This window comes from Zeus faber (assembly GCF_960531495.2).
Source record: "Zeus faber genome assembly, chromosome: 9".
Classification (NCBI taxonomy): Eukaryota; Metazoa; Chordata; class Actinopteri; order Zeiformes; family Zeidae; genus Zeus; species Zeus faber.
In genome coordinates this window covers 33,644,348-33,664,930 of record NC_137197.1, presented here as the reverse complement: position 1 = coordinate 33,664,930, position 20,583 = coordinate 33,644,348, and the positions used below count along the sequence as shown (strand labels likewise).

At 42.4% G+C, this 20,583-nt stretch overlaps 1 protein-coding gene across 1 annotated transcript in view; it reads left to right on the top strand.

Moving 5' to 3' along the window:
• Positions 1-20,583, top strand: part of myo18ab (myosin XVIIIA b) — a gene marked incomplete at its 5' end in the record, with an annotated part of 190,909 nt that overhangs the window by 80,187 nt on the left and 90,139 nt on the right. Inside the window, 2 exon segments of the mRNA XM_080006919.1 lie at positions 14,529-14,670; positions 16,942-17,101. Coding sequence (XP_079863045.1) covers positions 14,529-14,670; positions 16,942-17,101 — 302 coding nt within the window.

The window sequence follows — 20,583 nt, the reverse complement described above, 5'->3', positions numbered from 1 at the left end:
ATGCTTACTGACACTTACATTGAGAGTGGACAGGCAAATGTAGAATTGGTCCCAAAAAGTGTTTTCCTGGCCCCATAAAATGGATGTAAGATTTTCTGGAGAGGTTAGAAAGCACCTAATATTTTGATTGCCAATGCCGTCTTGATGAGTTTGACATGTATTTCTCCAACCTGAAAATTACATCTTCACAACACAAGAAATTCTACTTTAATTCTAATTAAGTATGTAATTTATATTTTTATATATCTAGATTCTTCAAATAACAATTTCCTGGTTCAGGTGTTTCATTACACACTTTGAGTTTAATCTGCATTTCTTCACCGTACGAAGTACTGCCAGTATGGCCAGTAGTGACACTAAGTGAGTCACTTCTTATATTGTCACACGTCTTTGGTATAACTGCTGGCCCAGAATTTGACTTATCACGTTTATTTTTGATTTCTGTCTGGTGGAATGGTTGTCTTCCGCTAATTTCTTTGCTACTGGATGCTTCGTAGTATTACTCGGTCTTGTTGTTGGATGTCAATAACATCTGTCTGTAGTCCAGTGATTTCAAATATCAGATGACTTTGATGGAATGAATGTGCAGTATCACAGAAATTTCTAAAGACAATCAATCTTATTGTAGTAAGCTACAGAGCTACTAGGTGACTCCTACTGATGGTGTCCACCTTTGCTCCTTGCGTGTGAATCAACAACTGCATACCATAATCCCAGCTTGATAATTGCACATGTATCACCGGAAGTAGTAAATAAGCATGTGTCTTCATAATTTAACAGTGATTTCTAAATTGCTTTATCAGTTGGCATAGCTACATTATATAACGCAAAGTCATAGTGATCTACACCATAGAGCCAGTAAACTGCTCAGCATACATTATTTGGAATGTTGTATCAAACATAGTTTGTCTTCTTGGCAATTCTGTTATTGCAATATAATCTGTTCCTGGAACATTATCTTTTATTCTACCAGACTTTTTCATATCTCTATAAACATTAGTTCCTTTTATTACTTTTATCAAAACATTGTCTAGGTCATTTGGTGTCCATGTACAAACATTCTGGATCTTGTTTTTAAGCATTGCTGTTAAACTGATAGACACACACTGGTTGTTCCTGGAGTCTCTAAACTGTGAATTACCTTGTTCAAATGAGCCTCTTAACACCGATACATAAGCTGAATCAACACTTATATTTGAATTCTTCTCATCTACATTAACTTTTTTTCACAGATAGTTTCAATGTTCATTTTATTTTATTTGTGATTATATCTGGCACTTATTCAACTTGTGTTTCAAAACTTTTTTCAACATTTTTGAATTCTACTTATTATTTCCTGGATTTTTCGGCCATTATAGCCTTAGACTTTAGGCTACTTTTCGGTATCTGGAACACAAATAAACAAGCTTTTGTAATTATTTTATATCAGAAATATAATAAATTCATGTATGGCAGTTTCCTCTACCACACCCCATCCGAGTACCATTTTCAGGGCCCTCTGACACAGACATGAATGATGGCTGTGGCAGTTTTGCCTACCACCTGCCATCCAAGTGGCATTGTAAGGGACCTCAGGCACAGAGACACAGATGACGGGGGTGTAGACACCAGTTTATTGTATAGAGAGAGCAAGTTGGAATTAGCCCAGGAGCAGATAGAGATGTGTCATGACAAGGGCTCCTCTCCTGAGTGAGTGTGTGGATGATGGTTTTACCTGTTGCTCGTTAGATCAACCAACGAGTAACAGGTATGCAGCCACTCTGATCCTGGGTCCCCAATTATCTAGATCCAGGTCAGGAATGGCTAATCAAACCACACCATCCCCACACCACATACCCCCGACACCAAACTGAGGGCTGTGCTGGCTGATGAAGGCATGGCCGGGCTTAGCTGTTGCGGGGGCTGCTTGGAGGAGTGGCCTGGCTGCTGGGCTGCTGGACAATCCCAGCATTGGCTGTTGGGTGGAGCAGCTAGCTGTAAGCGGTTACCGTGGGGGTTGCTGCAGCTGCTGCTCCCCTGGTCCTCCGTCGGATCCCCTGGGTACGACTGCTGCCAGTTGGGAGAGGGTTGGTGCTGGGGCCGCCCGTTGACCTGATGGTGGCTCCAGGGCGTCTTCGGACAGCGCTTCTGTCCCTTTCCCTGTGCCGGAGAGTCCCTATTCAGGCGCCACTGTGGCTGTTTCGCATGCAACACGCCACTTGAGTGGCTTTTTCATGGACCTCCGGCACAGAGACACATATGAAGGGACAAAAAAATACAAGTTTATTGTAGAGCGTGGGCTAGATGGAACAAGCCCTGGACTAGATGGACAGCATGTCATGACACAGGCTCCTCTCCTGTGTGTGTGGGGATGGGGGTTTTACCTGCTGCTCGTTATAAATCAACGAGCAACAGGCACTGGTCCTTGGCCCCAATTACCTAAACCCAGGACACGTGTGACTGCTTAAACTACACTATCCCTACACCACAGTGACGTTGTGTCTTGTGTATGTCAATTATGACATATTTACATAGGTTTACGTATTTACAGAGATTTACAGTAGTAGTCTAACTTACGTAATTTTATTAGTAACTTACTTTCTTGGATTACATTTTTGATAAGTTACGTTTCCATGAAATATGGAAAGCGTTGTGGTATTTCTGTAAGTAATTACCATTGCACAGCTTCTATTTTTCCAACGGCTTGCTGGATCTTGAATGCATTACTAAGTCATACATTTGAATGGACTTGACTCGGTCACCAGTTTTTGTGGTCTACTTTTTTTCTGTATTTTTCATGAAGCCGACAAAGTAATGGGGACCAAAGAGATAAAATATCAATTGAACAGATCCACAGACATCTAGGTAAGATAAGATAGTACATAAATACTGTATAAACGTAAATGCATTGTTTGTAATGTCGAACCACTGCAGAGGGACAGTCTATACCATATACTGTACATGGTCCGAATGTACATTCTGAATCAGAACCTCCACATTTATCGTAAATAGTATGATGACCTCATAAAGAATCTCATTTGGTTAATTTTGTTTATGAATTGTAGCATGTCGGTCAAGCACCTTTCGCAGCACTTGGTGCTTGGGCCCTAATTATAATTATTCCTTGCATTACAATAGGGCCTTCGCACCACTTGGTGCTCTGGCTTTCATAATCAGATATATTATTTAATATAATATTTATTATTTATTTAACGAAATGTAATGTGGCAAATGAGTTCTCCCCATTTCAGAAGTGCAGGGTTTATTATTTACAAGCTGTGTATATACATCTGCTGATGCCTCTGAACACATCATCAGTGATGTTCCTGGAATCATTGGGTGTTTCGGGTCTTTCAACATCATACACCCTCATCCAGGTGACCCAGCCGGGGCTGATCGGACCCTGGCTTGTGTCCAGATGGCTAACTAGCTACCATGTCTCCACTGTTCTCCTCTCTTAAGCCACAGCCATCTTGATGCCCTCTCTGCCGCTTCGGTGGTACTGTGAATGGCTCTCCTCTTTCTCTCTCCCTCAATGCCTAAACTGCTGAAGGCTCTGGCCAAAGAAATAGCCGCGAATCCTTTGCATCCCAACTCCACTGGGAGGCACCGTGCTCTCCATCCAGCCTGCTGACAGTGGCTGACCAGTCCCGCGTACTTGGAGAGCTTCCTCTCAAAGGCTTCTTCCAGGCGGTCTTCCAACGGGACTGTCAGCTCCAGCAGCACAGCCTGCTTGGTGGTCTCAGACATGAGGACAGTGCGGAACTGCTTTGCCCACTCAAGTCCAGTGCTGATGGCTTCAGCGATGGTCTACCTCCAGCGGTACCGTCCTTCTCCAAGTGCCGTAGTGCAGCAGCTGAGGATGTGCTCTAGGGTTCCTCGCTTGGAACACAATGGGCATGCTGGTGTCTCTGCTATGCCCCATGTGTGCAGGTTAGACGGGCTTGGAAGCACATCATAAACTGCCTGGTTGAGGAATTTGATGGGGTGAGGCTCAGCTCTCCAGATCTCAGTCCAGGTCACCTTCCTCTCAACCGCATTCTCCCATTTTGTCCATGCTCCCTGTTGTTTCATCCCCACAGCCTTGCAGGATCTTGTCTCCTCCACTGCTGCTCTCACCTCCTCTTGTACAAGGCGCGGCCTCTCCTTCCTTCTGGTGTTCAATTGAGAAGTTGGAAAGGATCCTACCCCTGCACGGCCTTGTGTGACCACTTCCACAAGGCTCCTGTGACGCAGCCTTGCTTCTGCCTTTTGGACAGCGTCCTTGGCCCTCCACTTCCTGCCAGTCCTCACTTGGTTTCCAGCTTTGGCCACCTTCGGATCGCTTGAGTCCCTGTACTGCACCACTTCTCTGGCTCTCGTCACCTTGAATGCCTCCTCCAAGGATTTGAAGGGCAGCTGCAGCTTGTTGTTGCGCCCATAGAGTGCGATGCTGCTCAGGCTCCTTGGTAGTCCAAGCCATCTCTGGAGGTGGTTGATGACCTTTCTCTCTAACGTCTGGACTGTAGAGATTGGGAACGCATAGATGAGGAGGGGCCACAGGATCCTGAGAAGAATGCCATGTTGATAGACCCAGGCTTTGAACTTTCCAGGTAGGCCAGACTTATCCACGGATTTCAGCCGGCCATCCAACTCAGTACAGGTTGACTGGATGGATGTTGTGTCTCTCAGAGAGCTGTCGAAACCTTGCCCAAGCTCTTGACTGGCTTCTCTGTGATCGTTGGAATGGCTATGCCTGCGATGTAAAACCGGAACTTGTCCTCCACCTTTCCTTTCCTCAGCACCATAGGTCTTGATTTGGCAGGTTTGAAACGCATCGAAACCCACTCCAGGAGCTTTTCGAGTCCCTTCTGAATCCACCGGCAGCCTGGGACTGATTCTGTCGTGACTGTAAGGTCATCCATGAATGCCCTGATGGGTGGCTGTGGCTGTCCGGAATTCATCCTGGGCCCTCTGCACTCTGGCTCAGCTGACTTGGTGAGCATATTCATGGGAAACAGTGTCACAGAGATAGTGCACCCTGTGATGATACTCTCCACCTTGTGCCAACTAGATGTAGTTGCTCCTGAAGAGACCCTCATCCTGAAGTTGTTGTAGTAATCAGCGATGAGATCTCTACACCTGCTGGGGACATGATGTTTCAACAGAGTGAGATGGACTAGCTTATGTGGAATGGAGCTGAATGCGTTTGTCAGGTCAAGCCATAACACTGACAGGTTGCCTTTGTTCTCTCTGGCCTCCCGAATTAGCTGTGTCACCACACCAGTATGTTCCACACTGCCCGGCATTCCTGAAATGCCACCCTTCTGGACTGATGTGTCGATGTAGGTGTTCTTAGTCAGGTAGGTGCACAGCCGCTTGGAAATCGCACTGAAGAAGATCTTCGCCTCACCACACAGCAGGGAGATGATGCAGAACTGGTCTATCTGGGTGGAGTTTTCCTCCTTCGGGATCCACACCCCTTCAGCCACACGCCATTGATCTGGGATATTCCCTTTTCTCCAGAAGACTTCCAGGATTTTCCACAGGCACAGTAGGAGTTTCGTACAGTTCTTGTACACTTTGTACAAAGTGCCACTTGATCCTGGAGCAGAGCTAGCCCTTGCTTTGCGGACGACCTCACTGACTTCCTTCAGCTGCAGCTCTGACATGTCAAACAGCACTTCTGGTTCAGGGGGATGTATGAGGATGTTGAACTCTCCCAGCTCCTGCTCACTTTCAGGGTCGCTGTACGTCTGTGTAAGATGTTGGTCTATGTCCTCCTACGAGGAGGAAAGTTTCCCGCTGCTCTTCTGCCCCAGCAGGTCTTTAGTGAACTTGAATGGGTTGGCAGTAAAGGCAGCTCGTTTACGTGCCATCTCGCGTCGCCACCTCCAATGCCACTCTGCCTGGCGGATAACTCTGATTTTCTTCCGTAGGATGCACAGCAACTGGGCCAGGCCAATGCGTTCCTCTTCTCCTGCCACCTTGTGCTGGGACTTCAGGGCTTTCATCTCCTTCCTGATGTTATGGATCTTCACAGCTCTCTGGTTCTTTGAGTAAGATGTTCCAGAGCCTTTCCTCTCCTCCTCGCCGAACCGTTCAGCTGCGATAGTGACAATGATCGTTGTCATGGCTTGAAGTTTCTGGCTGGCCCCTCCCTTCGCCGTTGCCTCCAGAATTTGGTCGACATCGTCATCAAACTGCTTCCACAGTGACATCATGGTAGCTGCAGGCCATTTAAACCACCTCCGGTCCAACTTAATGCTCGGGAGATTAGTCGACAACACTTGGAGGTTCCAGGCACTATGGGGTGACTCTCACCAGGTTGAATGCCTGGGCGCTGTGTTGCTTCTGCTCCCACTGAACACTTCATTTTCGCTTGGTGGATCTTCAAGCCGCAGGTGTTCTTGCAGACTTTACCACATGGTACACTGCATGCTAAGCAAAGTATTTACACAAAAACATCCAGTTTTTACTAAATGAAGTCCCAAAGGAACCGGAAGCAACGTACAACACACATTATTATTTTTTTGGATCAGTACGGATCGGAACGGTCCTTTGACTCATTTGTTTTTAAAAATGTAGTTTCATACATGTAGGAAACAAATTAAAATAAACAGATCTAGAAAAAAGAAACGCACGGGAGCTAGCACGCATCGCTGTCTGGAGGAGAAATAAAAAAAAAGCTCTGCTCCAGTTCTCTGCTCTGCTCTCTCTTATTTAATAATTTTAAATTAATGGGTATCGAGATTGTGTGGGTTGTCTGGGCAAGATATATTAATGTTTGCTCAGAGCAGAAAAATGCCTAGAACCGGAGCTGGGCGTCCATGTACCTTTTGTTTTTCTTTGCGTCCATGTGCATTTTCTTCTTCTTTCTTTTTCTTTTTCTTTTCTTTACCTGCCCCTCAAAGTCTCTGTACAGGACTGTAGAGGGGAAGTGAGACCCGATCACCAGTGATTACTGGACAGCTCTGAGCGGAGCGGGGGAGAGTTTGCCCCCCCTCTCTCCCTCCCTCTGATTCTCCTCCGCTCTCCCCCGCTCCCTCTCCCCTCCAGTTTCAGAACACCGTAAACTGTACTGTTGCGATGCTCGGATTTTTCCTGGTGGATAAAAAAAAACCTCTGTCATCACGTTTTTTATTTTTTATTTTACTGAGTCCATCACTGATAGACGATTTAATCGTAAATCTGCCAAAGCCTAGCAGGAACCCTATTGTTTTTGATAAGAAGCAAATGGCGGTCGAAGTGTCTGCCGCTCAGAAACCCATGGACACCAATGATAGATAGTTGTATTCGGGGCAGTCTAGAGACACTGGTGTCTGAGTTCAATCCACATTGGGCTGGAATTGTGTAAGGAGTTAGGTAAAAAACATGTTTTTTTCACGCCTGTTGAGGTGAAACCATGAAAATATTGCAGACTACTGATTGGTCACAGATCGTCACTGCGTCATTGCCTCACAGCGTCATCATTGGGATGTCACAGGGGACATCCCAGAAGGTGCGCACACAGACAAAGCAGCTCGGTGCGCCCAGTTAAACAGCAGCGTTTTTGTTATTTTGTGTGTGTTAAGTTCACTAGTTCAAGCACTTATACACTATGAGCCAGACTTAAAGATAGCAGACCTGCCAACCTGGATGCATATTGTGTACCAACCATGCAATTCTTGGTTAAAATATGAGATGCACCCTGAAACTACGCAAAAAAAAAATATATATATATATATATATATTATATATATTGTAATGTAATTACGGAAATCAATCAATACAACACAGTACCGTACATTTATTCGGTATTTAAACTACATCCCTCGGATGGGACCAGCTGCTTCGACCTTATGCTTATGGTTCTGTAACCCTTTTCCTCCCTCTCCTCACATTCACTCAACATCCACTGATACGCACTCGCAGCAGTAATTGATTATGCACCGAGGTGTAACGCTGCATTACTGAGGTAAAATAGGAAGTGGCAAGCACGAAAATGTGACCATAATGCTGGTTGTCAGCTTGACTGGCCATGACCATTGACCAGCCTTTCAGTGTGAAATATCCAACTCTGTACCGGTCAAATTTACATGGCCGATATTGTACTTGTGTACTCGTAAAAATGCTCAGATACTCAAACCCGATACCAACGTAATGTTACTCAGTTTCGTAGCTGATGCTCAAAAAAGAGAGCGAAAGAAGGAAAATGTCACCTGTTTGGAGGTACTTCAAGGTAAACGAAGAAGATTAGATAAATTATTTATCTATAGCCTGACAATATTCCAAAATTGTGCAGACTGCATCTGCTCTGGTTCGTAGTGCACGAGTTCTGCTCCTGATGAAAGGTTTGACTCTTTTTTGAGACTCTGTTCTTAATGAGTCACTCAGTAAAATAAGTCGTTTGATTTGATTAATTTGGTTTAATGGACGGTGAGCGAAGGAGGACTTCCAGTGAACGAGAGTGAGAAGAGTCGGCCATTTATTTTATTTTAAATTTTTTTGCGATTATTTCAATTTATTTTAGAATAGCAAGTACTATATAAATATAATAGAAAGGTATTTTTGCACTTAAAGTGAAAGAGACTTTCATTTGAAATTTTAACTGGACTCGAAAATACAGTGAGAGTTGCAGGGTGCATTATGCTGAAACTTGGTGACAGTCCCATATTGTATTTTATTGTAACTCGGGGACAGTTTCCTGTTCTACTATTGTTCCATAGTGAATAATGAACAATAATAAAATAATAAACACACAGTGTCAAAATGGGAACTGGAAGTGCAGAAATGCTAACTGATTTCCGAGTTTTAGGACTCATCCCTGCAGCACTTGGTTTTTTGCCATCAGTTAATCTTTAGTTGGTTAACATGTTCGGTAACTTTAAGAGATGATGCATTTCCACGGGTATATCCTAATGAGATGATTTGTATATGTAGCACGCCCCCGCGGCCCCAATTGGATAAAAAATAGTGTGGGCCGCCCACACTAAACACTGGATGCTGATAGGGCATTAGAGCGGCCCTACAGATAAGACTGAAAACAATGGAATAGCATTGCATTCATTCTGGGTAAATTTGATTCTGCTGGTTTTCACGTGATACTTTTATCCGGAACTCCCAAGGGAGAGCAGCTCATAATGAGGTGACATCCCGTAATGAGGTGCTGCTTCACAGAGAGCTGCAGCGCTGAAAGATTATTATTATTATTATTATTATTATTATTATTATTATTATTATTATTATTATTATTATTATTATTATTAATAAGAATAATAAGAATAATAAGAATGATATTGTAATAATAATAAAAATTATAATGTTGTAAAAATAAAAATGATAATGATAATAATAAATTATGGTAATAAATGATTATAACTGCCAAAAAATGCAGCTGAAGGGCAAGCTAAATATTTATGGAGAGGACCAAAATAAATGTTTTTTATATTAATTGTATTCTCACTCATCTCATTGTATTCATACCTCCCTGAGTGTGGTTGGACTAATCTGTCCTTTTTCTGTTGCGTACAATAAATTATAAATCGAAGTGATTACAGTAAATTACCTTTTTGACAATGACGTCATGAATCAGCAGTCAGTTAGCGCTTTGCTTTCCCTGAAAGTACATATCGAACATAAATGGAAATCTGTTTGTGACTTGTGGAACAATGCGTTTGTGCTGTGTGAAGAACTTTATTGCATTAATGCAATTAAGCAGGCCCTGATGACTGTCACCGTATTTGCACAGTTCCTGTTGTCATTCCAGGCACGACAGTGGCATTAATTGCTCCTGGGTTCGTGATTAGTTTCCCTCTTGTCAAAACGGCAGTTGTTTTTTCTCACCCCCCCCCCAACCAGTTAGATTGTGTCTCATTACAAACACCATTCAGTTAGGGTTATTTATGTGATTACTGTGCATCGCACCTGGCTTTGCAGGCTTTCTCTTGGGATTTTTAAAACTTTATTATTTCTTATTTATATTACAGTTACTGTGTTTGTAACCATACAAACCTATATGTAATTTTTTTTTTGCTCATTTAACACAAAAGCTGATACAAAAGTAACAATTAGTCATGTATATACAGTATAAAGCAAACCATAACCAAAATGACACATAGTATCTTGGAAAAGGCAGATAAAAAAAAAAATCCCAAAAATATAATATTGAAGAGAATACATGATTTAATGGGCAAAGCAATTCAAAAAAAGGATAAACCGTTTGTTTGCACAGTCCAATGCATGAATTTGTGACCCACCGCATACTTTAGGGTCATTTGGCGGCTTTCGACTTTTTTCGACGTTTCCACATCCTTTGAAAGTGGAGAATCAGAGCTTCCAAACAAGGTGTCACTTGTGCAAATCAAGCGAGTATTTTTAAAGCTATGACTTGTTAATCACAAGGGTGTGGCAAACCGTGTTTCTGAGATGATCAGCTTGAAAGTTTCGCCCAGACTTGCTTCAGTAAGCTGGCTCCCAGAATGCAAATGGAGTAGCCAAAGCCACATGGCTAATTAACATACTGCTGAATGAAGTTGAACAGCGTCAACAACACAACTGTTTTTGTTTTTAAAAAAGCTTTTATTTAACAGTAACAATATACATGTTTTATTAAAGTGGAATTATTTTATTTTATTTTAAATCACCAACCTCAACGGACTTCATCACGTCATTTACTTCTTCCATTGTAACAACAACGGGCGTATCGTCGGCCTCCTCCGGTGGTTCTTGAAAATATTCCTTTTCATCGTCACATTCAGGTTGAAATCCGCTGTTTAAAATGTTCTCCAAGTCCGGGATAATATCAGATTCAGCGTTGCTGTCAGAGAACTGACTATCATTGCGGAAAATGAAGTCCAGTACGCGGTGCTTAAACTGACTTGGATCTATTGCACTTGTCAGATTAAGGTCCGCGATATGATTTAGATCTTCCTCCACCTGCTTCTCGTAATCAATAACAACGACTTTTCACAGACAAGTGAAACCGGATCCTCGTCTTGTTTCGGAAGTGATGTTGACGTTGGTACATGCCCCCTCCATGTTGCCGTGTCTCTCTGTGTTTAAAAGTAGTACGATTTAAAGGTCGAACTGTATCAAAACGGTTTCACATTGTGACTTCACATCACATGGAATTTGGATGAATGATCTTCACCCGGATGGTCGCTTTAAAAGAAACCATCGATCAGCATTGTTCAGCGCCGTTCAGTGTCTCGGTAAGTGAACTGTGTTTCCCCATGTAATCTAACGGGAATATTTACTGTAACTCCACGGTTTAACATTTATCTACTATTTATAAATCAAACTGGGTTTTGAAAGTACGTTGAGAGATAAAAAAACCCCACAAAGGAACACGCAAGGAACACACAAAAATCCCCCAAAAAAATTCAACTTATTTGGCTTCTCCTGGCGATTTTAGAAGTGCGCAAAATGGCGGGTTTTGCTGCGGTGGGTCACATATGTTTATGGGACCTCCTACTAGATATTCAATGTGTATTATGTACCTCTTCATGAAAGAAGTGCTCCCACAACTAAAAGTTAATTGTCATATACAGATATATGAAATATATATTATGAATATTGCTGAAATATATTATAGATAGGAATTATATATACTGTACATTGAGCCAAATTTTCAATGCAAGGAGAAATGTTAAAGACAAATAGTATGTGAAAAGAACCAGGATGACATACTACTTCTGGGGAAATATTGTACTATTTAAACATTGCGCAGTACTCTGGCAAGCATATAAGCCTGCATGCAAGAGTTAAGTTCATATGCAGTGTCTTCATCAGCAATAATTCAATATTGAATTAGACTGGACGATGGTACAAACATGTAGAATGTAGTGCGCCATTTCAGACTCTGGGTCTTTGTGTGCCGCCATTCTTTTTTCCACATTAATGTCCAAACTACACAACAAAAAGACAATTCTGCTCTGTCTTTATTTATCTTTTGGTGCAGATATATATATATATATATATATATATATATATATATATATATATATATATATATGCCTGTCATGATAACTACTTTTGTTGGATGATATATTGTCCCAGAAATGATTGAGATTAAAACAATATAATTGTCAAGACCATTTTTTGCCACTGATATAATGATAATATAAAAGCATAATAATTCAAGTACACCCTTTCAAATAGCACTGAACTTAATGAACTTACTCCTAATTCTTAAGAATATTCAGACATTGTAAAATATCCTGAATAAATATACATAAATAACATAAATAACATAACATAAACATAACATAACATAAATAAAATAAAATAAAACCACACAACCTAAACAATAAATAAAATGGACTCTCAGGCTCAATATCAAGACGAAAACACATTATCTTCACCTGGGTCACTGTCACTGTTCACTGGTGTGTGTGTGTGTGTGTGTGTGTGTGTGTGTGTGTGTGTGTGTGTGTGTGTGTGTGTGTGGAGGAGCTTCCTTAGCCCCACCCACTGTGAAACTTCAACACAGAAAGCAGATGAGAGGACAAAAGCGTCGCAACCAAAAATTACAGCATAACATGTCTCAGCAGTTTTTTTTCTGTTCATTCGACTCAGTTACCTTTACTTGTAGGATTATTTACACAATGCAAGTAATACATTATTTTAAGGGGATTTAGAAATACATTTTTGTCCAACAGATTTGTAGATTGTAGTATTTATTGATCTTTTCCCTTTGTATATATTGCATTGTATGTATTTGTGGATAATTCCTTCCATAACGTGTTTACATATACACATTTCGGCTACATTATGTCATTTAGCTGGCACTTTTATCAAAAGCCATTTCCAAATATATTTGTCTATATGTTCAAATATAAGTAGTTATGGATATTAAAAAAAAAACATATTGATGTTACAAGCAGCAGAAAGCAGCAAGTCCTTTTGATCGTAAATTCCCCCGTGACTTGAATGCAGCATCTGTAGGAGTAAAAGTGGCAGAGAGTCCACTGTCTATTCTAGCGTACACAAAACTCAGCCAGGGACTATGATCAAGGTCGCTGAAAACTCCAAAAGATAAGGAGGAGATCGCGATTTCAGAGAATTCTTCTTCTGTCACTGTTTCGGTTTTGTCACATTGATACTTAGAGTATCATTGTTGCTCCCCTGCTAGTGAAAAATACTGAGGCGCTGCACCAAAGTCTTACAATGGTAGGGAAAACCCTGCTGTTTTTTCTGGCATCATGTTGGCCAAAATGTTGGTGACATTCTTATGTGAACAAACACGTATGGAAACACAACACACGCAAGGAAATGATCAGGTCATCAGAACAATCAAGGTCATGTCCATATATTGTCCGATAAGTCGAAATAGTAATTATTTCTACAGGCCTACGATGCAGTTCCACCTGCCACACGAGTGGCGTTTTCAGGGCCCTCTGACACAGAGACACAGGCAGAGATGTTGCAAACACACTAGTTTATTGTAAAGAGTGGCAAGATGTAGCAAGCTAGAAGTGATGGACACATAACAGAGGCTCTCCCCATGTATGTGTAAGGATGGGTGATTTACAGAAACAGTCTTTATTTGTCACGCAACACACCACACTACAACACATGCACATGCTTTGATGGTGGCCGGTGAAATGGATCCTCTGCATTTGACCCATCCTGGCTTATCCTTCCTCCGGGGGCACAGCCAGGAGCAGTGGGCAGCATACGTGGATGCGCCCGTGGACAAGTGTCCATCGCTGGTCAGACGATGATGGGTGCATGTTTTTGGTGGGGGTCCTTACTGACGTGGAGGAAACCTCATGTGAGCATGGGGAGAACATGCAAACTCCACACAGAAAGGCTCCTATTTGGGAGATAACCCGCCGGAGCAAGGTGCCAACAGCGCGGGAATCGAGGCCAGGACCTTCTTGCTGTGAGGCAGCAGTGCAATGCATGCCACCGTGCCTGTTGCCCATTGTGGTGTGGGGATGGTCTGGTTGAGCAGCCACACCTGACCTGGATCCAAGTGATTGGGTCAGGGTGGCTACATACGTACCTGTTGCTCGTTGGTTGGTCTAACGAGCAGCAGGTAAAACTGCCATCCCCACACTCACTCAGGAGAGGAGCCCTGTCATGACATGTTCAAACTGCTCCTGGCTAATTCCACCTAGCCTTCTCTCTACAATAAACTGGTGTCTACAACCCATCATCTTCTGTGTCTCTGTGCCGGAGGGTCCTAAAAACGCCACTTGGGTGGTGTTTGGCTAGCAGAACTGCCACAGTGGAACTATCACCACATTGATTGCTCTGATGAGCAACAGGTGTACAGCCACCTCTGATCCCAGGCCCAATTACCTAGACCCAGACAAGTGTGGCTGCTTAAACCACATCACCCCCACATCACACACACACACACACACACACACACACACACACACACACACACACACACACACATAGTATATATATATATATATATATATCTTTTTTTTTTTCCTTTTTTGCCATATGATGTTTGTGGTAGTGTCAATCTAGGGAAAGGACCAGAGTTCTGTTGTGACTTTCAAATTCGGATTCAAAACCTCTGAAATATGGTACAGGTTCTGACATTTTCCTTTGCTGGCGTGTGACAACAGGTGCGTACACTGGCCCGGACAGATGAGGCACGCGGCCTGTTGTGGCTGATGGAGGAAGAGGCCGTTCAGCCTGGAGGATCTGAGGACACGCTGCTGGAGAGACTCTTCAGCTACTACGGCCCAGACAAGGGAGACAACAAGGGTGAGCTGTACCCTCCTTTTCATCCAGCTCTCCAGTGAAGTTTATGTGTCCCCTAAAATTTCCTAAAACGATGGGGCGACACTGCAGGGCCCGGGATTAACATCACTTGCCCGTAAACTCTGGTTTCGGCAAGTAAACTCTGATTTTGGCATGTGGAATGCCTCATACAGTTGTCCGATTGGGCAAGTGAAAAACAAATATGATCTCTAACGTAACGTTATCAGAAAATAGACTGCATACGTTATCGCAGAAGCGGAGCTTTTCCAGCTGAGCTGCGTGCATGGGAGGGTGAGCTGCAGCGCAAGCTGGAGCTTGAGCTGCAGGAGCTGGAGCTCGCAGCTTGTGCGTTGTAATTATTTAAAGATAAATGTGCTCTGATTCGATAAAATATGATATTTTTACAATACAGCAAGAAGGTCCTGGGTTAGATTCCCGCCTGGAGCGCTGTTAGAACCGTGCTCCGGTGGGTTATCTCCCCATTAGGGTCCTTTCTGTGTTGAGTTTGCATGTTCTCCCCGTGCTCACATGGAGTTTCCTCCATGTAACATCATCAAGGGCCCCCACTTAACATTCAGAACAACGTCATCTGACCCTCGATGGACATTTTTAACTAGTACTTGGACGCGTCACTGTATGCTGCACACTGCTCCTGGCTGCCCCCCGGAGGAAGGACAAGACAGGATGGGTCAAAAGCAGAGACCTCATTTCACCGGCCACCATTCGAAGCATGGGTGTGTGTGTTGGTCACCATGAGTTAATGTGTTGTGGTGTGTGTGACGTGTGACGAATAAAAATTCTTCTTCTGATTCTTCTTCTACCGGCATCTTGTGGAGGTAGGTGCTCCATAGGAGTAGTTAACGTTGGATATGATCTGGATTGTGATATCAAAGATAGGATAATAATGTTAAACCGAACATGATGCTGTTATATGATGAGTAGAATTCGGAAAATAGTCTGATAGAGAAGAACGTACAGAGCGGACACGGACGTGGTGGTATGAGGGGAAGAGACACACACTTGCAGTAGTGTTGAAAAGTTTGTCTCTTTTCAGTGAGCCGGGTGATCTGGCTCACTGAAAAGAGCCGGCTCTTACATCTCCCAAGCATTTCTGTTAACTGTGAAATTGTATAAAATACATTGTTTATATTCATTTCATTACAAAAAAATAACATGTATAATGGTTTAATGTGACCAGACTCACATTAAACCTCAACACATCCTGTAAAACAAATCACACAATTATAACGAAGGCAAGGCATTTGATGAAAAACATCCTATCCTATTGTTTTATATTAAATGTTATATTCCCATTATTTTTCTTGCTCCATTGTCTTCTATTGGAGTGAAGAGCATTTGAATGGTTCAGTTAGAATTGTGATTTTGCTTTGTTTACTGAAAAGATCTAGGCTACCTCTTAATCGTTATTGTTTACTAGCTGGCTACATAAGTAAAGATATTTACGCCACAAATTGATGCAGAAAAGGCACAATAGTTTCTCTGAACTTCAACGTAAGGAGTAGAAGAAAATGTCCATGGATCCTAGCCGTGGTGTGGTCTCTAGATGGATGGGTTAGGATTACAGCTGTCCCAACCCCATGTTCTCATTTATTATAGAACCTTGATGTGAGCGATTCGGGATGTATTGTATGCAAATCACTGTCAAAATGCCAAGTAAATTTGACAAAGGTTCTGTGGTTCCCTAGGAACAATTTCTTTAACAATTAATCATACACAACTATGGATTGTGAGAAACATTCAAGCACTGTGACATCGAAAAATGCTGAACCCATCCTTAAATATATATACAGTATATATACTGTATATATATACAGGTACTCCTCACTTAACAACCGAGTTCCGTTCCTATGACCAGGTTGTTTAGCGAGTTGATCGATAAGCGAGGACCCGTGTTATTTCACGGTAAGGGGGTGTGGCGATTGCGAAGGCTAGTGTAGTGAATACTGACAGACTGCGGGAACGAGACTGAGACTGAGAACGGTGATGCGCGATGACAACTGATGGTATAGTCTAGGTGTAGTAACAAGTGAGTGGAGAAGGGGCTGGAAGAAAGGAGGAGGACTGTATGTGACGTTGCACAGACCTGTTGACCAGGGAGATGACCAGAGTGAAGAGCTCAAAGTAAAGGCCTGAAGCCATCAACTCCATCGACTACAGTCTGGTCAGAGAGCTGGTCATTAAACAAGTAGGTTGTTAAGTGAGGAGTACCTGGAGAGCACTGGCATTGACTCTGCCTCCTTTTTTTTTCTCCAGGACCCAGTCTGCTGCTGAAGGGGGAAAAGCCTCACCACTTCCTGTTGGGCCACAGCCATGGGACCGACTGGGTAGAATACGATGCACAGGGCTGGCTGAGCCACGCTAAGCACAACCCTGCCACCCAAAATGCTGCCACGCTGCTACAGGACTCGCAGAAGTATGTTTTGCTCACTTTGTCAAAATTTGTATGATACTAGTTCATAATACAGTGGTACTTTGACTTACGAGTTTAATTCGTTCCGTGACAGAGCTTTTAATTCAATCTGCTCGTATAACAAATACATTTTCCCCATTGAAATAATTTAAATGGCATTAATCCGTTCCAGCCCCTAAAAAAACACCCCAATTTTTTTTTGTTACGTGTTTTTAAATAGGAAAAATGTATTTATAAATAACAAATATTGTATAAAAACATAATAAAACATAATAAAAGAGAATGTCAAAGAGAATCACTCATGTTTTTCTATGATTTCATGCTTTAATTCAATCGACATCATCCGCTTCTTCTTCTCAGCACTTACTTTCTAAGACCCATGGTTAGAAAATAAAAAACTGATAAAATAACTGCACAAAAAGCACAAAACACGAGCACAAAACCCAATAGAGATGCTTCCACGGTCAGGTAACCATGTTAAGTGAACGAGTGAGACGCGGGATGCTGGCCGCATTCGCTCGCCACGCCAACTAGCGGCGATGTACCTGAAGCTCGCTCCTCGTAACTCACATTTTTGCTTGCAAATCAATACAAAAAATCGACGGGACAACGGCTCGTAACTCGGAGAACTTGTATGTTAGTGCACCCGTAAATCAAGGTCCCACTGTATAATATCTTATATCTTTTGATGTTGGTTCATAAATTATATATATTTTTTCCACCAATTTTATTGTCTTTTTTTTTTACATCAGAAATTCTGTAATCCAAGATAGAAAACATCTCTGTCTCACTTGAAAAGAAAGAAAAAGCATAACACGTGTGCAGTAAATAAAGTAAAGATTTTTTTTTTTGTTCTTTCGTTGTACAATAAAAAAATATTGACCTGAAAAAAGAAAAAAATACCTCTTAGAGACTCTTGGAGTCAACTACCAATGCAACTACACATTTTAGGTGTAGAAGAAAACCTTTCCATTTCAAAGGGATCTCTGAAGAGCAACTGGCGATGTGGCGAGCCGAAATAGCACGAGAGCGCCAAAACAATGGCATATGGGCGTTCAAACACCACAATACGCCTCTTATTACCTTTAGATTGTCCTCTTGTACAGCATGATTGAAATATAAATATCAGCGATAAAACTGATGAAGATGAGCGATGCAGTTGCTAAGGTACATATAGGTGCTCATGAAGATATTATTTATGCTTCCCCTTATCATAGGAGTTTGAAAATCTCCCATGATAAGGAATACATTAGGCTTTCCAAATGCAAATAAATGCCTGGAAAGTGACAGGGCTTTTTAAAATTAAGAATGCATTCTTATTTTATTTTTTAAGAAATTATGAATGTACACGTTGGACAAAAACAACAAACAATTTTGTCCATTACGTATCTTTCCTGAAAGAGACCTTATTGGATTGTGAAAAAGGCAACAGGTTGGGTATACAGTATCTGACTAAATTGTCAAGGTGCAGGTCTATATGTTATGACTTTGCTCATTGGAAAAAAAAAATCTAGGAAATGTCCAAGAGTCTTTTATCAAATGCACAGTATAACACAGGGTCATTCTGAGCAGTGAAATTCTTGTGACAAGGTAAGCAACAACTTCGTCAAAGGCATTGACTGCTAAAAAGAGTCAGCAAATGAGGGCAAAACTAGCAAAAAATATGGCAAGAAATGCAAAAAAATGTCATAATAAAAATAAATAAGAATTATAAATAAACACTAAAAGCAATTCCAGGGAATGTAAAAATGGGAAATGTATAATATTTATCCGACAGAGTATGACTGGACAATAAGAGTAAAAATATGAAATAATGTAATATCAAGTGGAGCTGTGCCCATAAATATGTACATTAGACTGGGTGATTAACAATGAATGTACAAGTATCCAGAGAATATGTAGAATTGTTCATGTGTCATCAATACAATGAGTAGGTTATTATTTCTGGTAAGAACTGATGGCCTGGGGATAAAAGCGGTTTGTGAGTCTGGTAGTCTATGCCTGAATACTCTGGTAAAGTCTACCAGATGGCAGCAATGTGAACAGTCCATAACCTTGGTGGCTATAGTCTTTTATGATTTTCTGTATGTGGTAGATGCCTTGCACGGAGGGGAGATGGCAGCTGATGATGCACTCTGCTGACTTCACCACCCTCTTGAGGGCCTTTCGATCAGCAGCAGAGCAGCTGCTGCACCTAGCAGTAATGCAGCCAGAGAGGATACTCTAAATGGTGCATCTGTAGAAGTTGGTGAGAGTTTTAGCAGACATGCCAAACTTCTTGGGTCTCCTCAGGAAGTATAGGTGCTTTTGGGAAGTTTTTACTGCTGAATCCACTTGCCTGGATCAGGTGAGGTCCTCTTTTATGAACACACTGAGGAACTTGAAGCAGGAGACTGTCTCCACTTCAGCTCCATCTCCCCTCCGCTGTTGTTTCCTGAAATCCACGATCATCTCCTTAGTCTTGCAGAAGTTGAGAGGGAGGTTTTTTTTCCTGACACCATGTTGCAAAGACGCTGTTCTCCTTTTTGTAGGCAGTCTTATCATTGTTTGATATGATATTCACGGAGTTCTGGTGTCATCTGCAAACTTGAGGATGATGTTGGAGCTGCATGTGGCCACACAGTCAACCTGAACAAGGCGTACAGGAGGGAACTGAGTATGCAGCCCTGGGGGGGCTCCTGTGCTCAGGGTCAGCGCAGAGGATAGAGATTACACATTCTCATCACCTGGCGTCTGCCCATCAGGAAGTCAAGGAGCCAGTTGCAAAGGGAGGTGTTAAGACCCAGGTGCTTGGGAAGCTTAGCAGGCACAATAGGTGTTGAACGCTGAGCTGTAATCTACAAACAGCATCCTCACGTATGTGTTTCCCTTATCCAAGTAGGAGAGTTGTGTGTACTGTCAGGGCGATGGCATTGTGTAGATTTGTTGGCGATATACAAATAGAAGGTGGTCAATGGTGTCAGGAAGGATGGAGCAGATGTAGTTTTTCACTAATCACTCGAAGCACTTCATGATGATGGAGGTCAGTGCTACCGGGCAGTAGTCAATCAGGCAGGTGAGGTTTCTTTGGTATGGGGATAATGGTGGTCTGTTTGAAGTAGGTGGGCACTGGTTCAGGGAGAGTTGAATATAGAGGTGAATTACCTCCTCTAGCTGGCCGGCGCACCCTCTGAGGACCGCCTGGAATGTAATCTGATCCTGGAGGTTTACTCTTTTGAAAGCGCTCCTCACGTCAGCCGTAGATTCCGACAGAGTGCAGTCGTCCTAGTCCTCAGCTAGCCTCCCAGTAAGAATGGTATTGGTCACCTCAAACCGTGTGTAGAAGGTGTTGAGCTCGTTGGGGAGAGAGGCAGTGGGCTGGGCATCACTACTATTTCTCTCTTTATAGTCTGGGATGGATCGCAGTCCGCTCCACATGCATCTTTGGTCGGAGCTGTGCTAGTTAGACTCCAACTTGTGCCTGTAGTGTCTTTTGGCATCTCTGA